This window comes from Micrasema longulum, unplaced genomic scaffold, assembly GCF_059751315.1.
Source record: "Micrasema longulum isolate JH-2025_06_02 unplaced genomic scaffold, ASM5975131v1 h1tg000849l, whole genome shotgun sequence".
NCBI classification, from domain to species: Eukaryota; Metazoa; Arthropoda; class Insecta; order Trichoptera; family Brachycentridae; genus Micrasema; species Micrasema longulum.
Window position 1 is genome coordinate 716406 of NW_028278041.1, and position 20914 is coordinate 737319.

The following is a 20914-nucleotide window of genomic DNA, read 5'->3' on the forward strand; positions in this document are numbered from 1 at the left end:
TCAACTTCCACTTCGACTTCCACGCTGCATCGTCTCCGCGATCCACGGTACGATCGCGTAGACTCGACTCACTTCCCCGACTCTTGGTCGACTCTCCTTCCTGGCTCTTTTCCTACTCGTCTCGTTCCGACTGTTTGGGGTGGTTTTATAACGCCCAAATTAGGAGCTCACTCCTTCTCCCTCTCGCTTATTGCCTAAAACTCATTGTCTCTTTTCCACACTTATTCATAAACACCTCGTCATATTTAAAACTAAAATATTATGTTCTGCATATTATTTCTTATAAAACTAAATTATAATACACTAAGATTAGAATGTATATAAAATTAAATACGTTTAAACTAATTAATTAAAAATAAACATACACTAAACATAGAAAACTCAATCATTTAACTAATTTATATTATTGAATATTAGAAATGAATCATTAATTAAAAAAATGGAGATGATTTGCCTCCTAGTGTAGTGGTTGGCGCGTTCGCCTACCATCCTTGAGGTCCTAGGTTCGATTCCTGGCAAGGTGGATGTAAAACACTTTTATACGTATTATAAAATAATCGCTGATACGTTGCGATTGGCGCACTGGTGCAGTGCCTTATGTACCACGGGTGCGGATTAGAAAATGATGGCGCATAAGTTAATTAGAGTTTTAAGTTAATATGTGGCAAGTTGGAATAATCAGCGCGCGTACAAATGAAGATGTATGAAATTTGAAAAAGAAAGGTCTGTATGTATCATAGAGGAATTGATTATGCGTTTTATTTTGTGATAAGTTTTTAAAAAACAAATATTATTTTAATGGCCATCGGTTGCGTTTATGTTTACGAAAAAAAGGTTGTGTTTTCATGAAAACATGGGTCAATATTTATTGTTAAAGTTATTATTTTCAATAGAAAGGGTTTTGGAATTCCGGGCAATTTGCCGCTCGGTCATTTGAATTTAATCCAAGGTCGTAATTGACATTAACAATGGACGAAATATTTGTAAATACCTAGTAACGGCTCAAGTAAATGGGGATTTATTTTAATTTATTTATTTGTAAAGGCGGTAATTAATATGGGGCTCTTTTCGGAATAGACTAGCATGAACTAAAAGGTTATATTTAAATTCATTATTGCTGAGAAACCCCAGATTCGAGAAAACAATAGAATGTATTGGAAAGTTATATTTAAATTCGTATTGAAATATTTTAAAACATCGCCGCGGTTTTTCCCAAAACAAAGTTGATTTTATAATCTAAAGCGAAAATACCTACTTATTTTTATTTACGGGGACAAAAGATTTTAATTCCTGAATATTTTAAACAGGTATGTTTAGCCAAACCACCACAGGGGGTTGTGGTTTAGCTCGTATCATGGTGATATAATATATTACCTAAGAAATGGTGCCATAATTTATTTTTTCGTGTAATTCCTTCAGTTTCGTCTATTAGAAGTGATGACTTAATATGAAATTAACCGAAACGTAAAATAAATATTATAAGTGAATGACAGTAAAATATTATAAATGTAAAGTTTTATTTTAGATCTGCGAAGTGTTTTTTTCTAATATCCCAATTTTGCCTATGTTATTTGTTGTCTTAGGAGCGGATCTGAAAAATAAGAAGAAGAAGAATTCTGATCACTCTAGTGGGGGTAGAAAACGCGTTGTTAGCACGTAATTTTCGTAATTCTTTTAAGTGATTTGTCTAACGAGCGGTTTGAGAAAGTGAACGATCTTTTTTAAAAAAAATTTCTTCGATGGGCAATACCAACACCCCCAATTATTTGTAACTCAGACGGTATTGGCCAGTATTGTCAATATGGCAATACCATCTTCAAATGTCATTCTGACGGGAGCGAGCGAGTCATCGTTTCTAAATAATAATTTTGAAAACTGCGTATTTCAAAAACACTAGTTTTATTCATCATGTTTAGTGCAAGTAAGTTTTGTAATATGTTTGAGTTTTTGTGCTGTAATTTTTAAATAATTTCTTTTAATGCCTTTTACCTATAATTATTCATTTCGTTCTCTAAATTTTTTAGGGACTTTACCTTACTCTCGTTATCAGATCAGAATACCCGTGTTAAATGTTTCCTTTTATAGTTTTCCGGAGTTTACCAACTTCTCCGACCACCGTTACTTTGGTAACACAAGACAAATATGAATCTAGATTGCAGCAATGTCGAGGAAATGGTATCCTAATGTACAGTCCACAATCTGTATCGCGGGGGCTATTCTCTGAGAAAAATAACAACTACGATATCATTATCCCCCGACCTCTCAATGAGAGTGTTAATGAAGCATACAGGTAAGCAAATTCTGATTTGTTTTATTTCTTTTGTTAGTCATTCGGCCATACTCACATCGAGAGAACATGTGACCTTGCACTAAAGATGTTGGGTTTTATTCTCCGCACTGGAAGGGTTTTTGAGAATCCCCGTACACTCAGAATTTTGTACAACTCGTTGGTTCGCTCGAGGCTTGAGAGTGCATCGGTGATATGGAATCCGCACGAATTAGAGAGCGTTCAGAAAAAATTTCTGAGGTATCTCTACATGAGAGAGTATGGTAGTTATCCGTGGCTCTATCCCACTGGGTTCCTCTTGGGTATGCTTGGGACCAATAGTTTGCAAATTAGAAGGGATGGGTCTACACTGACCCATTTTTTCGGGTTTCATTGATAACTCAGCCATTTTAGAGAGTATCAATTTTTATGTTCCTGATGGCTATCTCTGACAGTGTCAGCACAGACGGTTTTACCTCCCGGTTTCCAGAACCAACCTGCCTCTGGTCATGCCGATTGGAAGAGCAGTCAAGCAGCTGAACATTATCACTTTGAAGATTGACATCTTTCACATTAGTGAAACTATGTATAAGAGGCAAATACTCTTGCTATTAGAGAGTATTATACCTTAAGAATGTCGAACCATTGCTCAAGAGTTCTTGGTTTGATATAAAGTTCCTATTTAACGTCTTAAATCATTTGTTATTTGGTATGTTACTTTGTGAATAAATAAATAATTTGAATTTAAAATACCTGTTCATACCCATTTGAATCTTCCTCTCAATTCCCCTTTTTTCCTGGCGCAGCTCTATCCAACAATGACCGCGCGCATGAGTACCTGCAATAATGGTTAATCTGTAGTACCTAACTTGACGGAGTGAAATAGGAAAGCATATTAAATTCTGGTCTCCTTGATAAAATCGAAAGAAGCATTCATAGTCTTCAAAGTAATGGTTTCAATTGGCCATTTTAAAGCTTATTTAATTGGATGCATTTTATAGCTTATTTAATCGATCCAATCACAGTGGATTTTGTATTTTTTATTTGGGAAACCAACAGTTCTACATACATTATATTGCAAACGACAAATTTATCAACAAATTACTTCAGGGATGGAGAATACCTTAAAGAAGGGAATATGGAAGTCTAGGCATTTACAGGTCTTTACACACTGTAACATTCACCATTTGGCCTATGTTTGAACATCCATATTTCTTAAATTCTTCCATTTGTTGATTTTAGTGAAGTTAAAGAGCTGAAATCTTTATTGTTGTAAAGAGATTCATCTGACTAAATTATTTAACATACTAGGCAACGCCTGAATCGGGTTGTGGTCCCGTGGCTAGTGTTGCGGACTCACGGGCCAGAGGTCCGAGGTTCAAACCCCACTCTACCCCAACTTGATTTCCATTTTCTAAAAGTGAGTTATTTACAACTCGTTGAAAATGGCCACCAAAATTGAAATATTTGGGTAAATTATAAGAACGCTAATATTAAAAATAAAAAAACAATTTTCCAATTTTTCTTCCTCTCCGAGGGGGTGAAATCCAGTCTTTTGTCTACAAACATTTGGACAAACTCAAATATACTGTACAAACTCAGAACCCATAACAGGTTTCACAAATTGTACAAAGTTAGTAAAGAAAATGTAATGTATATTTGCACATATAAAAATGTTTTTTCATATATATTTTTTTAAATAATATAAGAAGATATATACAGGGTGTTCTTTAAACCCTGTCACATCCGAAACCACGATGATCAGTATGGGCAAGAAGACATCAGCATATAAAAAAAATATTTACAACAAAGAAATATTTTTTAAATAAAATATTAAAAAAAACAAATGGTTGCTTACTTCTGCATGGGAGAAGCGAGGGGGCGTGGCCACGCGGTCGGCGGTGTATCAGACTCCCCCCTCCCCCTCCTCGTTTCTTCCCTGCAGAAGTAAGCAACCATTTGCTTTTTTTTAAAATTTATTTGTTCTAAAAATTTATTTAAATGTGCTAATATGTCTTCTTGCTCAAACTGATCATCATGGTTTCGAATGTGACAGGTTTTAATGAACAACCTGTATCCATATTTTAAATAAACAGCCATTGTAAATGGAGCGCGATAAGGACAGGAATGCATGAAGGGAGGATAAGGAGAGGAAGGGAAATGTACATTATATTTGTTATTCGAAGTTTGTGGATTTATCGTCGCTTGTTTTTTTATTTCTATATTAAATTTAGCTGTGCCCCTTATTATATAAATAAATTGCAATAGTACAGCAACAGAAATAAATACTTTTGAAACATTTTCAGTATCTACCGATCCAGTAATGAAACTGACGCAATGAATATGTTCTCTGTATACAGTGATGTCATACCCCAGTACGTCAAGCTAACAAAGAAGGTAATAATATTATTAAATTTTATATTCACAAAGGCTTGAAAACCGTATTATTCATCTGTGCGTGTCCAGGCTGATGAATAGTGCAGTTCTTTTCTGTGTCCAGATGTATACAGTTCTGTGTGTAAAATAGAACCATAACCCTGTATGAGTGTTTACGACTCGATAGCTACTCTCGGGTAAAAATCATGAAAACCTCGTAATTCATCGGTTGGCGTGTTCGCCTACCGTGCTTGAGGTCCTAGATTCAAATCCTAGCAGATGCAAGTGAAATATGGATTTTGATGGTTGTTTTACACTGCAATATTTAATTTTTCCTGGACTGGCACCTGGAGCAATACTAATCACCTTATTTATGTATTCTGGATAACTTCTGTTCCGCCATTTTTGTGAAAATCACCTCAAGGGCGCTGTACAAAAATCATCCCAACAGTCTTGCAGCTACAGAGCGTATGGGCGATTGGGATTCAGTTACCCGTTTTCTTCCAATCATATTAAAATTTTGTTTCTACAACATGTAGGTACTAAAATATTTTTTCAAAATGAAATTACGTATTTTTCCTTTTTGTTATCAATAAAAAAAATATTTTTAAAAAAAACTCATCAAAGGGTACATTGTTTATATTATCTCTCTAAAATGTTTAAGATATTACTTTATTATTATTAACAGGTATTGCCGGCGCAACAACGATCTATTTGTCCGATTATTTTTATTGTTTATAATTATGTTCAATTTCATTTCATGGACCGAGAAAGATATGGCATTACCAAATCTAACAAATACTTGAAGATGGACATTTCAAAAGTCGGAATAATCGGCGTGTGTGCATGAGAAGATGTATGAATGTAGAGGAAGCGAGATCTGTATGCAAAGACAGAGTGATATGGCATTCTATACTGTCTGCCTACGCTTACGGGGAAATGGTGTGATGGTTTGTTTGTTTGTTAGTTAATTTCTATGTATTTTTTTGTTTCAGTGTTCTGTAGCCAGTCTACAAGAAGTGTGCGATGTCATGAGAAACCATAAATCTTGGTCCATCTCCCATCTGCTAGCACATTTAGATAAATTCCCTTACTATGATGATCCTGACATACAGAAACTCATTAATGAAGTTGAACCTCTTAACGGAATGACTCCAATCATGGTGAACTTTTTATTTTATTTTAATAAACGGCACATAGTGCCTTTTACATATTAGTTGAAGAATACATTAATATACATACAGGTAAGTAGAGTTAAAACCAAAAATATTTTCAGTATTTAGACAGGCTGGATTTCCTCCCTAGGGAGTTATTTAGATCGAAATTTGTTGCAACAGAGAGAGAAAACATTTTCAAAAGGGGAATTTGGAAGTCTAGGTATTTACAAGGCTTATGACCCATCATTGGCTGGTATAAGTGGGCACTTTACACACTGTGTTAAGTGCCCACTTAAAACAAACACATATGTAACTAAATAAACACCCACATTTTCATAAGCCCTGTAAATGCCTGGACTGCCATATTCCCTTCTCAAAAATGTTTACCCTTGCTGTTGCAACAAATTTAGAGAGTTAAAACACGAACGACATTTGCTCAGAGGAATTTCTCTTGTGTGGGCCGAATAGTCTTCGATGTCCTGAATGAACATATTAAATTCTCCAAAACGAAAGCCATTTTCAGGAGGAGTGTTCAAGACCATTGCAGGAGGCTGCTGCGAGATATTGCATAGATTTATATACTTTTAAGCGTGTTGTCCAGATGCCCTTTGAAATATGTGTATGTTTATGTAATAATATTGAATTTTTATTTTTGCTATTATTTAATTGTGTAGGTACGTTATTCCACTTTCCATTATGCTGTATCCCAACTCAACACAGGGCCCTTGGCCTCATTGAGTTTGGGATACGCTATTATTATATTTTTTGTAATATATATGTATATGTATGAATTAAATTAATAAATAAGATTATGATTAAAAAATGATTAAAAAATATTTAAGAAGTATGATGATTAAAAAATATTTAAGAAGTATGAAAAGGTTAATAGTTTTAAAAATATAATACTGTAATGTGACATATTAAAAAAAAAGAAAACTAAGAAGAAAAATATTTTGTTATTATATTATCGTAAAATCAAGAAAAAAAAACAAAAAGACATACTAATGCAGAAATGAAAACAATTTTGAATAATATCAAATGATAAAAAAAAAAAAATTGTTTTTAAAAACTACCAAGTACTAGTCTTTTCCACCCATGTCTTGTTGTCTTAATACTGTCTTCATCTGTTTTTTTTCGTATTTATTTTCAGGTAGCTATAGCAGCTGGAAAATTTACTACGGTTCAAGCTTTATTATCTCTACAATGTGATTTGGATATCTTAGCTCACAACCACTGTTCCGTGTTGCATTTCGCGGCCAGTACAGAAACCAACATTTTGAAAGTAAGCATATGGTTTTATTGACACCTGATGGTGATAAGCACCTTTGTTAGAACTCAATTTTAATGAGAAGATCTGAGAAATCAATAAATATGACACTTGTGAGCAAAGTGTCATTTAAAAAAAAATATTACCCTTATTTCTGTACAAAAATGGCTTTATTTTTAAAATTAATTATCTCAAGCATACCCTTATTTCAAAAATATACTTATTACAAGGTACCCCGTTCCATAAATCATTACCTTATCCAAGACTTATTTTGGCTAAAACTTTTGCCTCACACAGGGAAGGTTCTGAATTTGATTCCTGTGCCTCGATTATGAACGCTATCTTCATCTGTAAATATCAAGACGGTAGAAAAAGTGCTCACTTCAAAGCGATTATAAACTCCAATAATTCCCAATTCCAGCAAAAAATGCTCGCTTGAACATGAATTTTGTATGACTTTTGGAAATCACCTAGACGGTAGGCTTAACGATCGTCTGTATGTATCTACCGATCGACTACAAAGCCGGCTCCTTTAACGTCTCGATGCATACATTAGGAAAGATATTAAAACAGATGGAAAATATATAATAACCAAATATTTTTTTTAGAGTAGTAACTTTCTAACGCCTAGATACTCTTATTTGTTAATAGGACAGAATCTAGCGACATTTTTTTCACATCTAGGCGTTCGTTTCATTAAAGTAACAGTTATGTCGAAATTTAATTCGACTTCAAAATTGACTTATTTCTCTCTCATATTTTTAATAGGCTTTTAAGAAAAAAAGTGCCAACCTCAAAACGATTAAAAATTTTAATAATTATATAAAATCATAATTAAAGGAAAGATTACTTAGTGGAACAAAATTTTTGACACTTTTAATTCGTAGATAAACGTATCGAGGGGTTCTAGACCCGTCGGCATAAACCGATGTACTTACATTAAATCTTGATGGTGGGGGGGTATCGGTAGTGTACCTTTATAGTCGGTCGGGAGACTTTTATCTTTAATTATGACATCAAACTGAAGCTATGTCATTTTAGAGCGTAGATATGTGTACCGTGACGTACGCTTCCCCTTGTTTCATATTGATGTACCTACCCAAAACTTGAAGGTGGATTGTCGGTAGTATATCTTTATAATCGCTAGAGGGAATTTATCTTCAACTATACCGTCAAGGTGAAGGTATGACGTCTTTATCTTCCCATAATAATCGAGGCCCTAGTAAGATTGCAAAAATCAATCTGATTTCTTGTAAGCCTGGGTATTCTATCACTGTAATTTGTCTTCCTGGCCTGTTGCGTTGCAAAAAAAAAACTTAAAAATACAAATTCTAGAAATCGATGAGGAAATTCAGTGCTATGAGAAATTGGATATAAAAAAACGTTTTCTTACACGGGGTAAAAATTAAAACATTCAATCAGGAAGTTCAGTGTTTTTTATTTGTTAATAGACTATTAATATCAGCGCTATGATTTTTTAAAGTTTTGTTTTTCTGAAATTACTCCTCATGTGACGTCTCAAGTTCTCTTCTCGGTCAGTTCTGCCAATTTAATCTGTTGGCCTACTGTAAACCGGAAATCTTCAGCTACGGGGTTTTACTTTAAATAGCAGCACAATTCACCGACAACAACTCGTGACATCACAGGTGGAATAATTTAAAAATGGCAATGATATTACAATACATAATAAGTTTTTTTAAATTTTTGGTTAGTTTGATAGTCTATTAAAAAAAATATATATCAGAAAAAACGGCTGACCTTCCTCATTCATATTTATTTGTGTTACTAATTTGCTTAAACTTTTAAACAATTGACTGTGTTCATTAATAGTATTTTTTTTCTTTCAGTGTTTGCTCAGCAAAGAAGGTGCACGGCGTTGGGTGAACAGTTTTAATGGGGATGGTCACACGCCTTTACATTTAGCGTGTTTAGCTGACAAACCTGACTGCGTTACAGTTTTACTGATTGCCGGAGCAAATGCCAATATTTGTGTTCAACTGGAGAAAGGCCAAGGGCACTCTGGTAATTTTACTTTCGGATGAATATTGATAACTACATTATTTTGTAGTATTTTGCAGTTTTTGCTGTATTTATTTGAATGGAGAAAACGCCATAATATTCACATTTAAATATTGCGCAATGCACATACTAGGATGATAAACATATTATGACGAAAATTAAATAACGTTGCTGAAAGCCCAATTTATTACTCCGCGGGGTGGAGAAGAGAGACTTAGTTCCTTTTAACGTTATTATTATAATTGGCATTTGTTTTCTTTTCAGCTAGTCCAGTCAACGTTAGCGACATCGTACAAAGCAATGCTTTTAAGTTTTCCAGAGAGGATATGAAATTTGGTGGAACCCCCCTTCATTGGTGCCTTTCCAAAGAGGTGATAGAAGCCTTGTTGGATGCCAATTGTAACATCAACTCGCCAAATCTCAGAGGCCAGACTGCCTTACATCTGATGATCCTGCGAAATCGTCTCGACTGCGCTGTCACGCTTCTTTACCACGGCGCTGATCATTCCATTGCTGATGAAGATGGAAACACTCCGCTACATATCACTGTAAAAGAGAACTATCTAGATTTACTCCAAGCATTGATTGTGTTCGGCGCTAATGTAGACTGTCTGAACAATAAGCAGGAATCACCGAGACATCTAGCATATGATATAAAAGCTGGTGCTGACAAAGCGGCGTACATGCTTCATGTTGCTGGAGCAAAGAGGTATAAATGATTATATTATTATATTACCTTTTTTATTAATGCGTATTCATTTATTTTTAATTTATGTATATTTAAACTACAAGGGGTTACCTAAAAGAAACCGAGCTAATATTTAAAAAAAAAAAAAACATAAAAAACCTTTAATCGCCTTCAAAGTACTCTCTATTGGAGCTAATGCACTTTTCCAATCTTCTATTCTATTGTTGGAAACATTTTTTTATTTCGTCTTCCATGATGCTTGACAAAACCTCAGTTGTTTTTTTCTTCACCTCAGCAATGTCGGCAAAACTCTATCCTTTCATGTCTCTTTTCATTCGGGGGAGAAAAGAGAAGTTGCCGGGGGCTAGATCAGGAAAATAGGGGATATGGGGCACAGTCGTCATAGATTTTTTTGGTCAATAATTGACGCACAGGGAGGGATGTGTGAGAACCAATTTGGCAGCCGTCCTTCTCATCCTCAAACCTTCACTGCACTGAACTCCATGTCACACCAGATAGCTCCGCAACTCCGGAAAACCACTGAAACACTTCAGTTTTCCCCATAGCAAACTTTTTTGTAGACTTTTGTTAACATTTCAAGAGTTTTTGTGCCAGTTTTCTTGAGCAGGAAGTAAAACTTCACGACCGCTCGCTGGATCATCCATCAAGAAAGTGAGACGACAAAACAACTTTCACAAAAAAATTTAATTATTAAAAACAGCGATAGCACTTGGCATGCTGACTGGGAAAAGGTAACTCTACACGACTGTACTGACTGAATCCGGTGCTACAAAAACTCCGCACGCCGCATCATTAGTTAAATTTTTTTTGGATACCACTACGTATTTCAAATTTTATTTATTTTTACATTTTTAATTCACAATATTCCCACCTAAATATGTAGATGTGTGTTTCAAATTTAAAAAACTGAATAAAGATTATTAAGTGAATTAAATTAATATAAGTAAATTGTGAATTTTTTTATGTGCATAATATAATATCAGTAATGTGTTAAAAAAAAATATTATTTAATGTTACTTTTAACACAGTGTTCACTGTTTAAAGGTGAATTTGAAATCGTAAAAGAAGACCACTTATTTTATTATATTATAAATAATTTTACATTTTTTTTTTATAAGAAGGGCGGGCCGATGTTAACTAATCTTATTTTTCTGTTATGTTCTGTTTTATATCAGTCCATTTTATATTCAAATGCATTAACAGGTGGTGCCATAACTACCTCTTGAGGTAGACCATTCAAGACATCCATAAATGTGCCATTGATGAAATGTTTCAGATTCTTAATTACAAGATTTTTATTTTATTGCAATCTCTTAGGCGCATGTGTGGTAAAAATATGTACGATAGGTGCAAATTTTTGAGATCCGTTCATTATGTAATGCTGAAATAAACATAGACAAAAATCAATAAAGTAGTTCTACGTATTTTTTATGAAATTTTACAGTTTTTTCAGAGCATGGTTAGAACTAACTTAGTGTGGTTTTAGATGCCCGCAATCGAAGGGTGGATGTGATATAATATGCGGTTACAATGGAGATTTTGATGGAACTCCAGACGCATGTATTTCTCAGGCACAGGCCAGTTCTGTTCTGGAGAACATGCTTACAGTGGCAGGAATGGAGAGAGCATCTATAGAAAATAGACCCATCAAGGGTGGAAGGTACTAGTATTATTTAATTAATTTATTAGCACTTGAATCTGGTGCGTGTTTGATTTAATATTCTTTATTTTTTAAATAAGAAAATAATAAGTGTTAGGAAGCTTCCTTCTGAAGGTAGTTCTATATGCTGGTCGATAAGTTCGCCAGTACGCCGGTACGCCGGTGAACGTACTGGCAATCTTATTGCTACACTGCCCAATTAGGTTGCCTATATGTGCACCATATTGTTCGCGAGTTGTTCAGTGTCTCTCGGTACCGGCCAGTGTGCGGGTGTATATTCTCTGGTGCGTATGTCAAAAACGCACAAAAAATATGTGGCTCAGATGCCAAGATGGACATAGAAACTATTACTTTTTTTTATTTTTATGTATTTATTTAAATTTCAAGTAAAAAAATATATGCACTTTGGCGGACTTATTGCTAAAAGCAATATCTTCTAGCCATCCAAAAACAGACTGGTGAAAAACTTATCAAAATTTTTACTTAATTAATGAACATGTTTTTGAATTATGGCTTTTATTTATTTAAAGAAAACGACATTTACAAAAAAACGCCATTACAACAAAAAAATACAATATTCACAAATAAACCAAAATTAGTGGCCAATTATTTAGTGGGCAGATACAGCTTGTATACATAAATTTATTTGTAAAAATACTTCCTCTATCCACAATTAAATTATGAGGAATGTGGCATTAAGGAAAAAAATAGTTTCATAAGTTTACTTATTAAATAATTTATATAGCGCCCATAAGTTCACATTGTTATAAAGGGTTTAGAGTTATTTTTATTTGATTTTATGTGTATTTTTTCGAACAGTTTTCTCAAAGGTATAACTCAATGAATTAAAAAGTTTCTTCGTTGCTCCTATTCAGACTGCCGTGCTGAAAGGAAAATAGGCAAACAACTAAAAAATATGTGCACTCTCTCCGGCAGTTCGTAGCATACTGAAAGCTGGGTTAGCGTGTGGTCACCACTGGCTAAAGCCAGCGCCCTTTGATCTGTGTTGAAAAACTGGTAATATGCGGGTGGCAAGCGAGCGCATGTGTGCATGCTCTGCCAACCACAAATACCCCCCTCTACACGTTTGCCAATACGTATTTGCCAGTGTATTGGCAAACCTATTGGCGAGTATGAAGAGCCGACTTTACGGGTCGTTGCTGTCGATTGTATATCAATTAACAGGCGCCGTGGCGCAGTAGACGGCCAACTGTGAAACAGACGTCGCGGGTTCGATTCCCGCCAGGTGCAAGGAAAAAAATCCAAGCAAGATATTTTCTCAATTGGTCTGGGTGTTGTGGTGTATTTTTCATAGCTTCCTTCCATATACCCTCTTTTCTACCTGCTGATAACCCTCTAAAAAGAGGCTTAGCGGGTTATTCCTTTAAAAAATAAAAACCACAGGGTTATAAAAACCTCAACAAAAAAGAAATTTACCTTTTGTTTATTTTCCTCCTTCTAACATCACAATCCTGGTTCGAGTTAATTTTCTTATCTTTCTTTAGTTTTAATTAATTAATTATTATACTATGATTTTTAATTAAAATTTATGCATGTTCGTAACAATCGTGTTTCCACCATAAAAATTAGAAACTATCTGTCACATAAATAATTCTAATTAATTTCTTTTTGGATTTAATATGTGAAGTTATTTCACAATAATTTAATCATTTTATATTGCATGGTCTAGTGAAGAGCTATACAATCTGCTGTTTACAACCTATCTGATAAAATTCTTTTTCTTTTTTTAAATTTCGTAATAACCTTTTTATACTGCCGAAAGCATCCAACTTAGTTGAATGATTGCCTTTTGAAAAAACAAAAATTAAAATTAATTATACTGACTTCATCAGTAATAATATTTTTTCTAGATTACTTTGTCTCGATGGTGGTGGAGTTCGTGGACTTATTCTCATACAAATCCTTCTGGAACTAGAATTACACACCAACAGATCCATTATCCAGTGCTTCGACTGGGTGGCGGGAACTAGCACTGGAGGGATTCTCGCCCTCGCTTTGGCCCTGGGAAAATCCCTCAAAGAATGTCAAATGCTCTACTTCAAACTCAAGGATAAAGCCTTCATTGGTGACAGACCGTATTCCTCTGATGGGATAGAAAAAATTCTTAAAGACGCTTGTGGTGGGTATTGATTTGAAATACAGTAAAGTGTAAAACTGGGGAAAACTTTAAATAAAGAAAATGAAATTGCGACAATAGCTGTTTAAACTATCTCCTTTTTACATTATGTTTATAACATCAAATAATATTTCTATTGACAATTTTTTTAACTTTCTGCATTGTAATTTATTGATGTAAAGACTTTATTATTTCTAAACATGGGTCAACTGCATGTCACTATTTAGTCAAATGTCAAAATTAGACACTTAAACAAAATGGTCAATTACAATAATTGACACATTTTTTTATTTACCTCGATTTTATTCTCTTTCTCGGCTCGTCTTTCAACAGATCGAATGAGTTATGAAAAAATTTCGACGTAAAACCGGGGTTAAAGAAAACGTTAATTGGGGGAATATTTGAATGAGAATGTATAGAAAAAAATGGGACCTACATATTTCGGTGTAAAAAGCGGGAAAACGTAAAATCGAGGAACGTAAACGAGGTTTTACTGTATATTTATTCGTTTTCAAACTTTAAAGTTTATTCAAATATCATTCAATTTTTATTAAAAAAAAAAAGAAGCATTCTATATTATCTGGTTCTATTCAATGAACTTCTATCCCAATAGACTTGCACTGAAAAAGTCTTAATCCTGTCTCGATTTTACAATTTAACACAATAGAATACCAAATAATACATAATTTATTATCTGCCTATAGATTGGAATACAATGTCATTTGTTACAATAATTATGATATATCAATCAAACCATTTAGCAATATGAATATGAAGTCAATATTATTATGATTTATAACATTGACTTTTCTTTTTCTTTAAAAACTGTTCTAGATTACTTTTAAGACAATGTATTTGGAGCAATGATGATTATTCTTGTCAATGCTTAGTGATTTGAAGATATCTTGAAAAAATTAATAAAATATTTTTTATTTACGTACCTTTAGGACACACAAAGAAAATGTCTGAAATTAGGAGCCCTAAAATGATGATAACTGGAGTTTTGGCCAGTGAGAAGCCGATGAAACTTTGTATATTCCGAAATTACCCCTCTCCTACTGAAATAATTTCTAATTGTAAGTATAAATAAGATGATGTAATTTCACCAAATAGAAACTCAAACCACACCCTAAGTCGAAACATGATTTTTTTTAATAATACAGTCAAACTTGGTTATTAGGAGGAAGATGGGACAGATTGAATTTGCTTGTTATAAGCGTTACTCGTTATGCCAGAGAAAGGTTTTTTTTATACAATCGCTATTGCGCCGTGTCACTAAGTAAACTAGTAAATACATATGTGTACATATAATTCATACAGAAAATTAACAAAAAATGTTAGAGAAAATTATAATAAATGCTTACAAACATACCTATCACATGAAGACATTATTACATTTAAAATGGTTGTTTCCAAATTGTTTTGCGAACTTTTCCGCTTGCCCCTTCAAAATTGGTCCATCGATAGAAAATCCTGAGTTTCTTTGGATACGAAACCATTGGAGCAATGCTTCATCGCCATTAGTACGATCGCACTTTCTAATTTTTTTGTGTCCGTGATATTCTTTTCAAATGCAGACAAATAAACATCCTTATTTTTCCACAATGTTAACACTGTGGATGAAGGTAGACAAAACTTTGAACACACTTCCACATTTTTCGCGCCACGTTCGATTTCACAAATAATTGCCACTTTTTCACGAATTGAGAGACACTTCCTCTTGTTAGTAGACATGTTTATAATTCAGGAGTTAGGTTTTAACTGATCTGGTCTAGAACTCATTTATTATCACCCACTTGTAATGTTTAATGTGTATTGAAATAAGCATAAAACATTAAAAAATCTAAAAAATCCCCCTAAAAACCCCCGAAACAAGCATGTCATTCATAAACTACGAAAGCAGCTGTAAATTGTAACAATGTGCCGAACCGGCACTTACTAATTTCACAAAGCTTCGATTTTTTAAAAACCATGTGTGTTCATTTTTCAATATTGTCAGGGCCAATTAGTTACCTAGACACTTACATAGCTATCATAAACATAATCCGATCCCAACGCCTGGCGGTATTTATCCTTTACGTTAGCCGACCGCTTGGATTTTATTACTTAGGTTCTTATTCTGAGAATGATGTTTTTAACAATTGAAGATTTTTTGTGTAACTTTTGACAATATTTTTGCTCGGTATGTCCGAGAAGTAGCTCGTTATAACAGTGAATAGTTGTGTAGAGAAAACTCCCAACTAAAATGTCAACTAATGTTTCCTCGTTACATCCAAAATCTCGCTATTTCCGTGATCGTTATAACCGAGTTTAACTGTATTACCTCATTTTTAAAAGTATAAACATTGTACATTAATAACTTATTGAATTAAATGAGGAAGTTCAGTACTATGGCAAATAGGATTTTTTTTTCTTGCAAAAAATTTTTTAAAATGTAAAAATTAGAGCTTTCAATAGTACCGCAAAGTTTCTCAAAAATGTATGGAAAAATTCATAGTAAATGAACTACGTCACAAATTCTTGTGAATCAACCAATTAATTACAGCATTGTTGTATGTTGTGATAGATTTCCGGTTTCCAGGTAGCCATGTTTTTCAACATTTGGTGCATTATGATGCTACGGGGCTCTACTTTTGAATGTCAGCGCAACTCACCAACGGCAACTCGTGACGTCACGGGCAGAGTAATTTTAAAATTGCAAAACTTTAAAAAATCATAGCTATGATAATATGATATATAATTGTATTTTTTTAAATTTTGGCTTTGATAGTTTATTATCAAATATATAAATTTTTTTTAAACCACTGAACTTCCTTATTTTTAAAATTGGTAAACTTTATATTTTTATTTTCCGTTTACAGTAAATACCAACAACTCAGCGCCATTAACAGACGAGTACGTTTGGGAAGTCGCTCGCAGCACTTCAGCTGCGCCATCTTATTTCAAATCGTTCAAATCCTATGTTGATGGCGGACTCATAGCTAATAATCCTACATTGGATGCTCTGACTGAAATAATTGAGCACAAATTAGCACTGAGAGCTGCTGGGAGCCATGACCATTCTGACACTGTCAGTTTGGTTGTCAGCTGTGGTACAGGTAATTTGCAAATCATTTATCTATTGTCATCTCATACTGCATACGGAGTTATCAATCAAAGGTTTTAGATATTATCCATTTTGCCATATGGAATTTTCTGCCAAACATTATGTCGTCTTCAAGCACATATGTAAGCACTTACAGTTTATACTGTTCCAAAGAAGATGAGTTTTCAGTTAATGATGGTATGAATCTGGAAAAAAAATATTCAATCAAACTACACAACATTATTTTTGTTACTTATAAGATAAAAATCAAACACTGATTTGAGGCTACTGAAAATTTTATTTTATTTTTTAAATATAAAAACAAATATTTTAAGACAATTGTTTCGCCTTGTTAGGGCAGTTTCAAACGAATGACACATTCGTTTGAAATACTTTTTTTTTATTCACAAAAAACTACATCTTTCCTATTTTTTGTATGTGCAGTCTCGACTAATGCAACCCTGGTGAACAATGAAAAAAACATTTACGCTTCTAACTTTTTTCAAACTTAATAAATGGCAGATTTTAAGAGTTGACTTTAAGAGCTGAGAGTATTTTATTTTATCTTTGAAACATGTTCATGAACATACTTCAAAGATAAAATAAAATACAAATGCTAGATTTTGGCGATTAAAATGTCACAATACTAAATTATTATATTGACTTTAAATCTAGCGAGAATTTTCCATGTCTTTTTTTTAGGATTGGTGCCTGTTAGTAAAATGCAGTCACTAGATGTATCCTGGACTAAAGGTATTTGGGACACAATCCGAATGGCGTCTCGTCTAGCTGAATTAGGAACACTTCTTGTTGACTTGGTAAGTTTTCACATATTTTTTTTCATTTTTAAATATCAACGGTACAAAGACTAGATGACTGATACACCATAAAGTGAATTTCGCAGGAGAGTCAATTAAAACTTTCACGGTTATGCCAGCTAAGCTGTCAAAATTGTGTCTATCATTTAGGAAATGACGGTTATAGCTGTCAGTCCAAAGGGGGCTCTAGTCTACAAAAAAATCGTAATAATTATATTGCAGGATATATGTTGTCCCTATAAAAAACAGTCAGCAACAAAAATGTACCAGTATGTTGGTCAAAAAAGATTTACTTCAAACCATTCGGTCCAATCGGAAGTGAAATTTTTCAAAAAATAAGAAAGTATATGCGTGGATCCTATGAGAAAAAAGTGCCAGGATAGTCAAACATAGGCAGGATAGTACCACGTAACATTTTACAATGATTATAAAGCAGTTAGTAAAACAAAACACTATAGTGTCAATAATTGTTCTCCATAGATGTCATTGACAATCCGAATCTTGACGTAATCTGGGAATGTAGGTGAAATAAATACCACTTCGCAACTGTGGGGCCCAACGCTATTTAACGGAATTTTACGGCCCCACATTTGTGGCGGTACACATTAAGAGGTTAAATAAATTATCGCAAGTGATATATCATTGTATTTGTTTGCAGGCTACTTGCACGGATGGTCGAGTAGTAGACAGAGCGCGGGCATGGTGTTCTATGGCTGGAATTCCTTACTACAGATTTAACCCACAAATGTCCAAAGACGTGGCAATGGATGAAACATCCAACAAAGTCATAATCCAAATATTATGGGAGACCAAAGCTTACATGTTTCAACATAGATCTACAGTCATGGAACTCGCTCAATTCCTCACTAGAGATTAATTATTAATAAGGGTATTCTTACCATAATTATAAATACGTCATTTTAATATGACATTTGATATCTTTACATTTTACATCGCTAATTTGTCATTTAATAAGCTCCTGACATCACCGCGACTTTGTGGATCCGTTGGGACAGATTCCCATAAATTAATTCTTGCCCTCCAAGCCTAAGTCATTGAAGAGCCCAATACTGAATGGAGGACGAGTGCTCTCATATCTATTGCTAAATCTCCTTTTCCAACCCCGAGTCCTTTATTTTATGAAGGGAGAGAGTGCTCTCGCATCCTCAGGGTTAAGCAATAGTCCACCGAGGATGCAGCTTCTTTTGTGATGTATAGCATCACATTCACATAACATGTGTAAACATCATCTGCACTGCAGAACGTACATCTAAAACTTTCAAAGAGATTCATTCTAGTCACATGTATCCCACTAACATTTGTGTCCCACTCTAACCCTATAAATCGGATTTCGCTCTAGTTTCCGCTACATACGAACAAACACTCTTTGACTTTTGTCCTAGCTTTAGATTTGTGTCTATCTTGTAAATTGTTTACAACAAAAAACAATAGTAATACTATTAATTGCTAAATGTGAATAAAATCTATTTTAATTCAATAGTCATTATGTGTAACCATTTTGGAGTAATAATATGTCACCGGCTAATACAGTTGCCCATATGGACAAAAACCATTCTATGAGTTTTTTACGAAAATGTATTGTAAAATGTAATGTATGACTTCAAAAAATACTCTCAGGATTGATAATACGTAGGTATAATTTAACCGACTATTTAACCCTTATCTTGGAGAACAAAAAAATATTTTCTTACACATTTGATGGTTCAAAAGGCTTCAGAATCCCAAACAAAAGTGTCTTTTTTGTTTCAATCAAAGTTTATTATGAAATGTGATAATGCTGTTAAGAATAAAAAATATGGTTTAGCAGTTTTAAGTGAATGCTGTTTTACTCGTGTTTTAGTTCATGAGAAAAAAATAATCATGTGTACCCATAGAATTAAGAATAGTCCAGAAGGAGCGTAGAATCATATTTGAATACATCGGACTGTATCCAAAATTTTTCCCACTTTGCCCCACTTTCGCCACGCGCATTCGTGATGTCGCCGCGTAATGTTGCACGATGGGAAAAAGTATAATCATAACACAAATGTAAGGTTAAAAAAAAAAGCAATCTGTTAATTTCTCTAAAATTTATTGTGCATGTGGAAATATTGATTAAGACAACAGAGTAGATAAGTAAAGGGTCATTTAATAAGAGTAATTGAATTACTGAACTTTGAACTTAAAATATAAAACAAATTTTATTTTACGTAAAACGGATATTTTTATATCATGTTAAATAATATTTGATGTTTTAAAGATAATGTCGATCAAATGTCCACCACAGAGTTGTTTAATCCGAGGTCCAATTTTTATTAGTTCTCTCGTTAGATGAGCAAAGTAGGGTAAAAAAAAATTAATACCCTGGCAACACTAACAAAATGTCCATTTTGTTTTCTTCGACAATCTGACAGATGGAAAAATAATTCAATTTTTAAGTAATGTATTTGCTACTTTCTCATTTGCTAATTACAATGAAATGTAATCCCATCCTGTTTCTTTAAGATCCTAGTAGTATTTCTACACTTTAAAAGGACACAACACGGCTTAGTTGAATTTAAATCAGGAGTTGCGTACTGAGCATCGTCTACAAAGTAACTAATGGGTCAAAACGTAAAACTACTCATTTATGAGTAGTTTAGTCGCCTTCTGTTTGATGCTCGTATGCGGTTTCTGTACTATTCTTAATTCTACGTGGGTACCCTATAGAATACGTTGCCAAGAAAGGGATTAAGCAATTGTTTTGTTATGTTGGGCGATGTGATTTTAGTAATTATAAACCCTGTTTTATCTTTTAGAGGCATTTTCATCTAGAATCATAAGTAATGTCTAATTTGTTAATTAATTGTTAAACACAACTCCCTAGCTCATTTAATTTGATATCCAAATGTTCCTGTTTGAGTTCTAGAATAGATAATTATTTTGTTCTAAATTTCAAAAAATTTTACATAGATTTTTGTCATAGAGAAAAATTGTGGATTAAATTATCACTCATCTTTTATTCCTATAATAAATTAACCATAAAATACGTTAATTAAAATTAGTTTTTTTTATATTCATTGTATTTTGTCAAAGGATAGCCAATGTATGTATGTATTTCCTTATTTAGAAAAAAATTCATGTATTTAAATTATTTACGTGCATTGATAAAATATATGTGTTATTATTTTTTATAATAGGCAATCCAAAAATAATAATTTTTGCCTTAAAATAATTTTATTATGAACATGAGGGGATAACTCTGTTTAAAGCTGGGTTCACAAGGACAATATTGTCTTATCCTAGCTCTGTGAACCGCCTTGACCGCACAGTACAGGACAAAGGAACAATTTGACCGTAGTTTACACACAGAATGCTGTGAAAAAGACGACGTGCGTTATGAGCGGGTTCACAAATAATATTCCTTTTTTAATACCTAGA

General features: G+C 33.6%; 1 protein-coding gene across 2 annotated transcripts; it reads left to right on the forward strand.

Moving 5' to 3' along the window:
- The first annotated feature begins 1788 nt into the window (after positions 1-1788).
- On the forward strand, positions 1789-19064 carry iPLA2-VIA (calcium-independent phospholipase A2 VIA). 2 transcript variants are annotated; one of them, XR_015823134.1, is made up of 13 exons: positions 1789-1921; positions 2086-2290; positions 4573-4663; positions 5638-5805; positions 6950-7081; positions 8914-9088; positions 9350-9794; positions 11270-11454; positions 13326-13594; positions 14539-14667; positions 16453-16689; positions 17379-17494; positions 18153-19064. XR_015823134.1 is itself a non-coding variant. In XM_088231093.1 (13 exons), exons 1-13 carry the CDS (start codon positions 1909-1911, stop codon positions 18369-18371), a joined length of 2373 nt encoding a protein of 790 aa, XP_088087219.1. In that variant the 5' UTR covers positions 1789-1908; the 3' UTR covers positions 18372-19064. The 2 variants fall into 2 exon arrangements, 1 of the variants encoding a protein (XP_088087219.1); XM_088231093.1 differs by having other exon boundaries at positions 11281-11454.
- The last annotated feature ends 1850 nt before the right edge of the window (positions 19065-20914 follow it).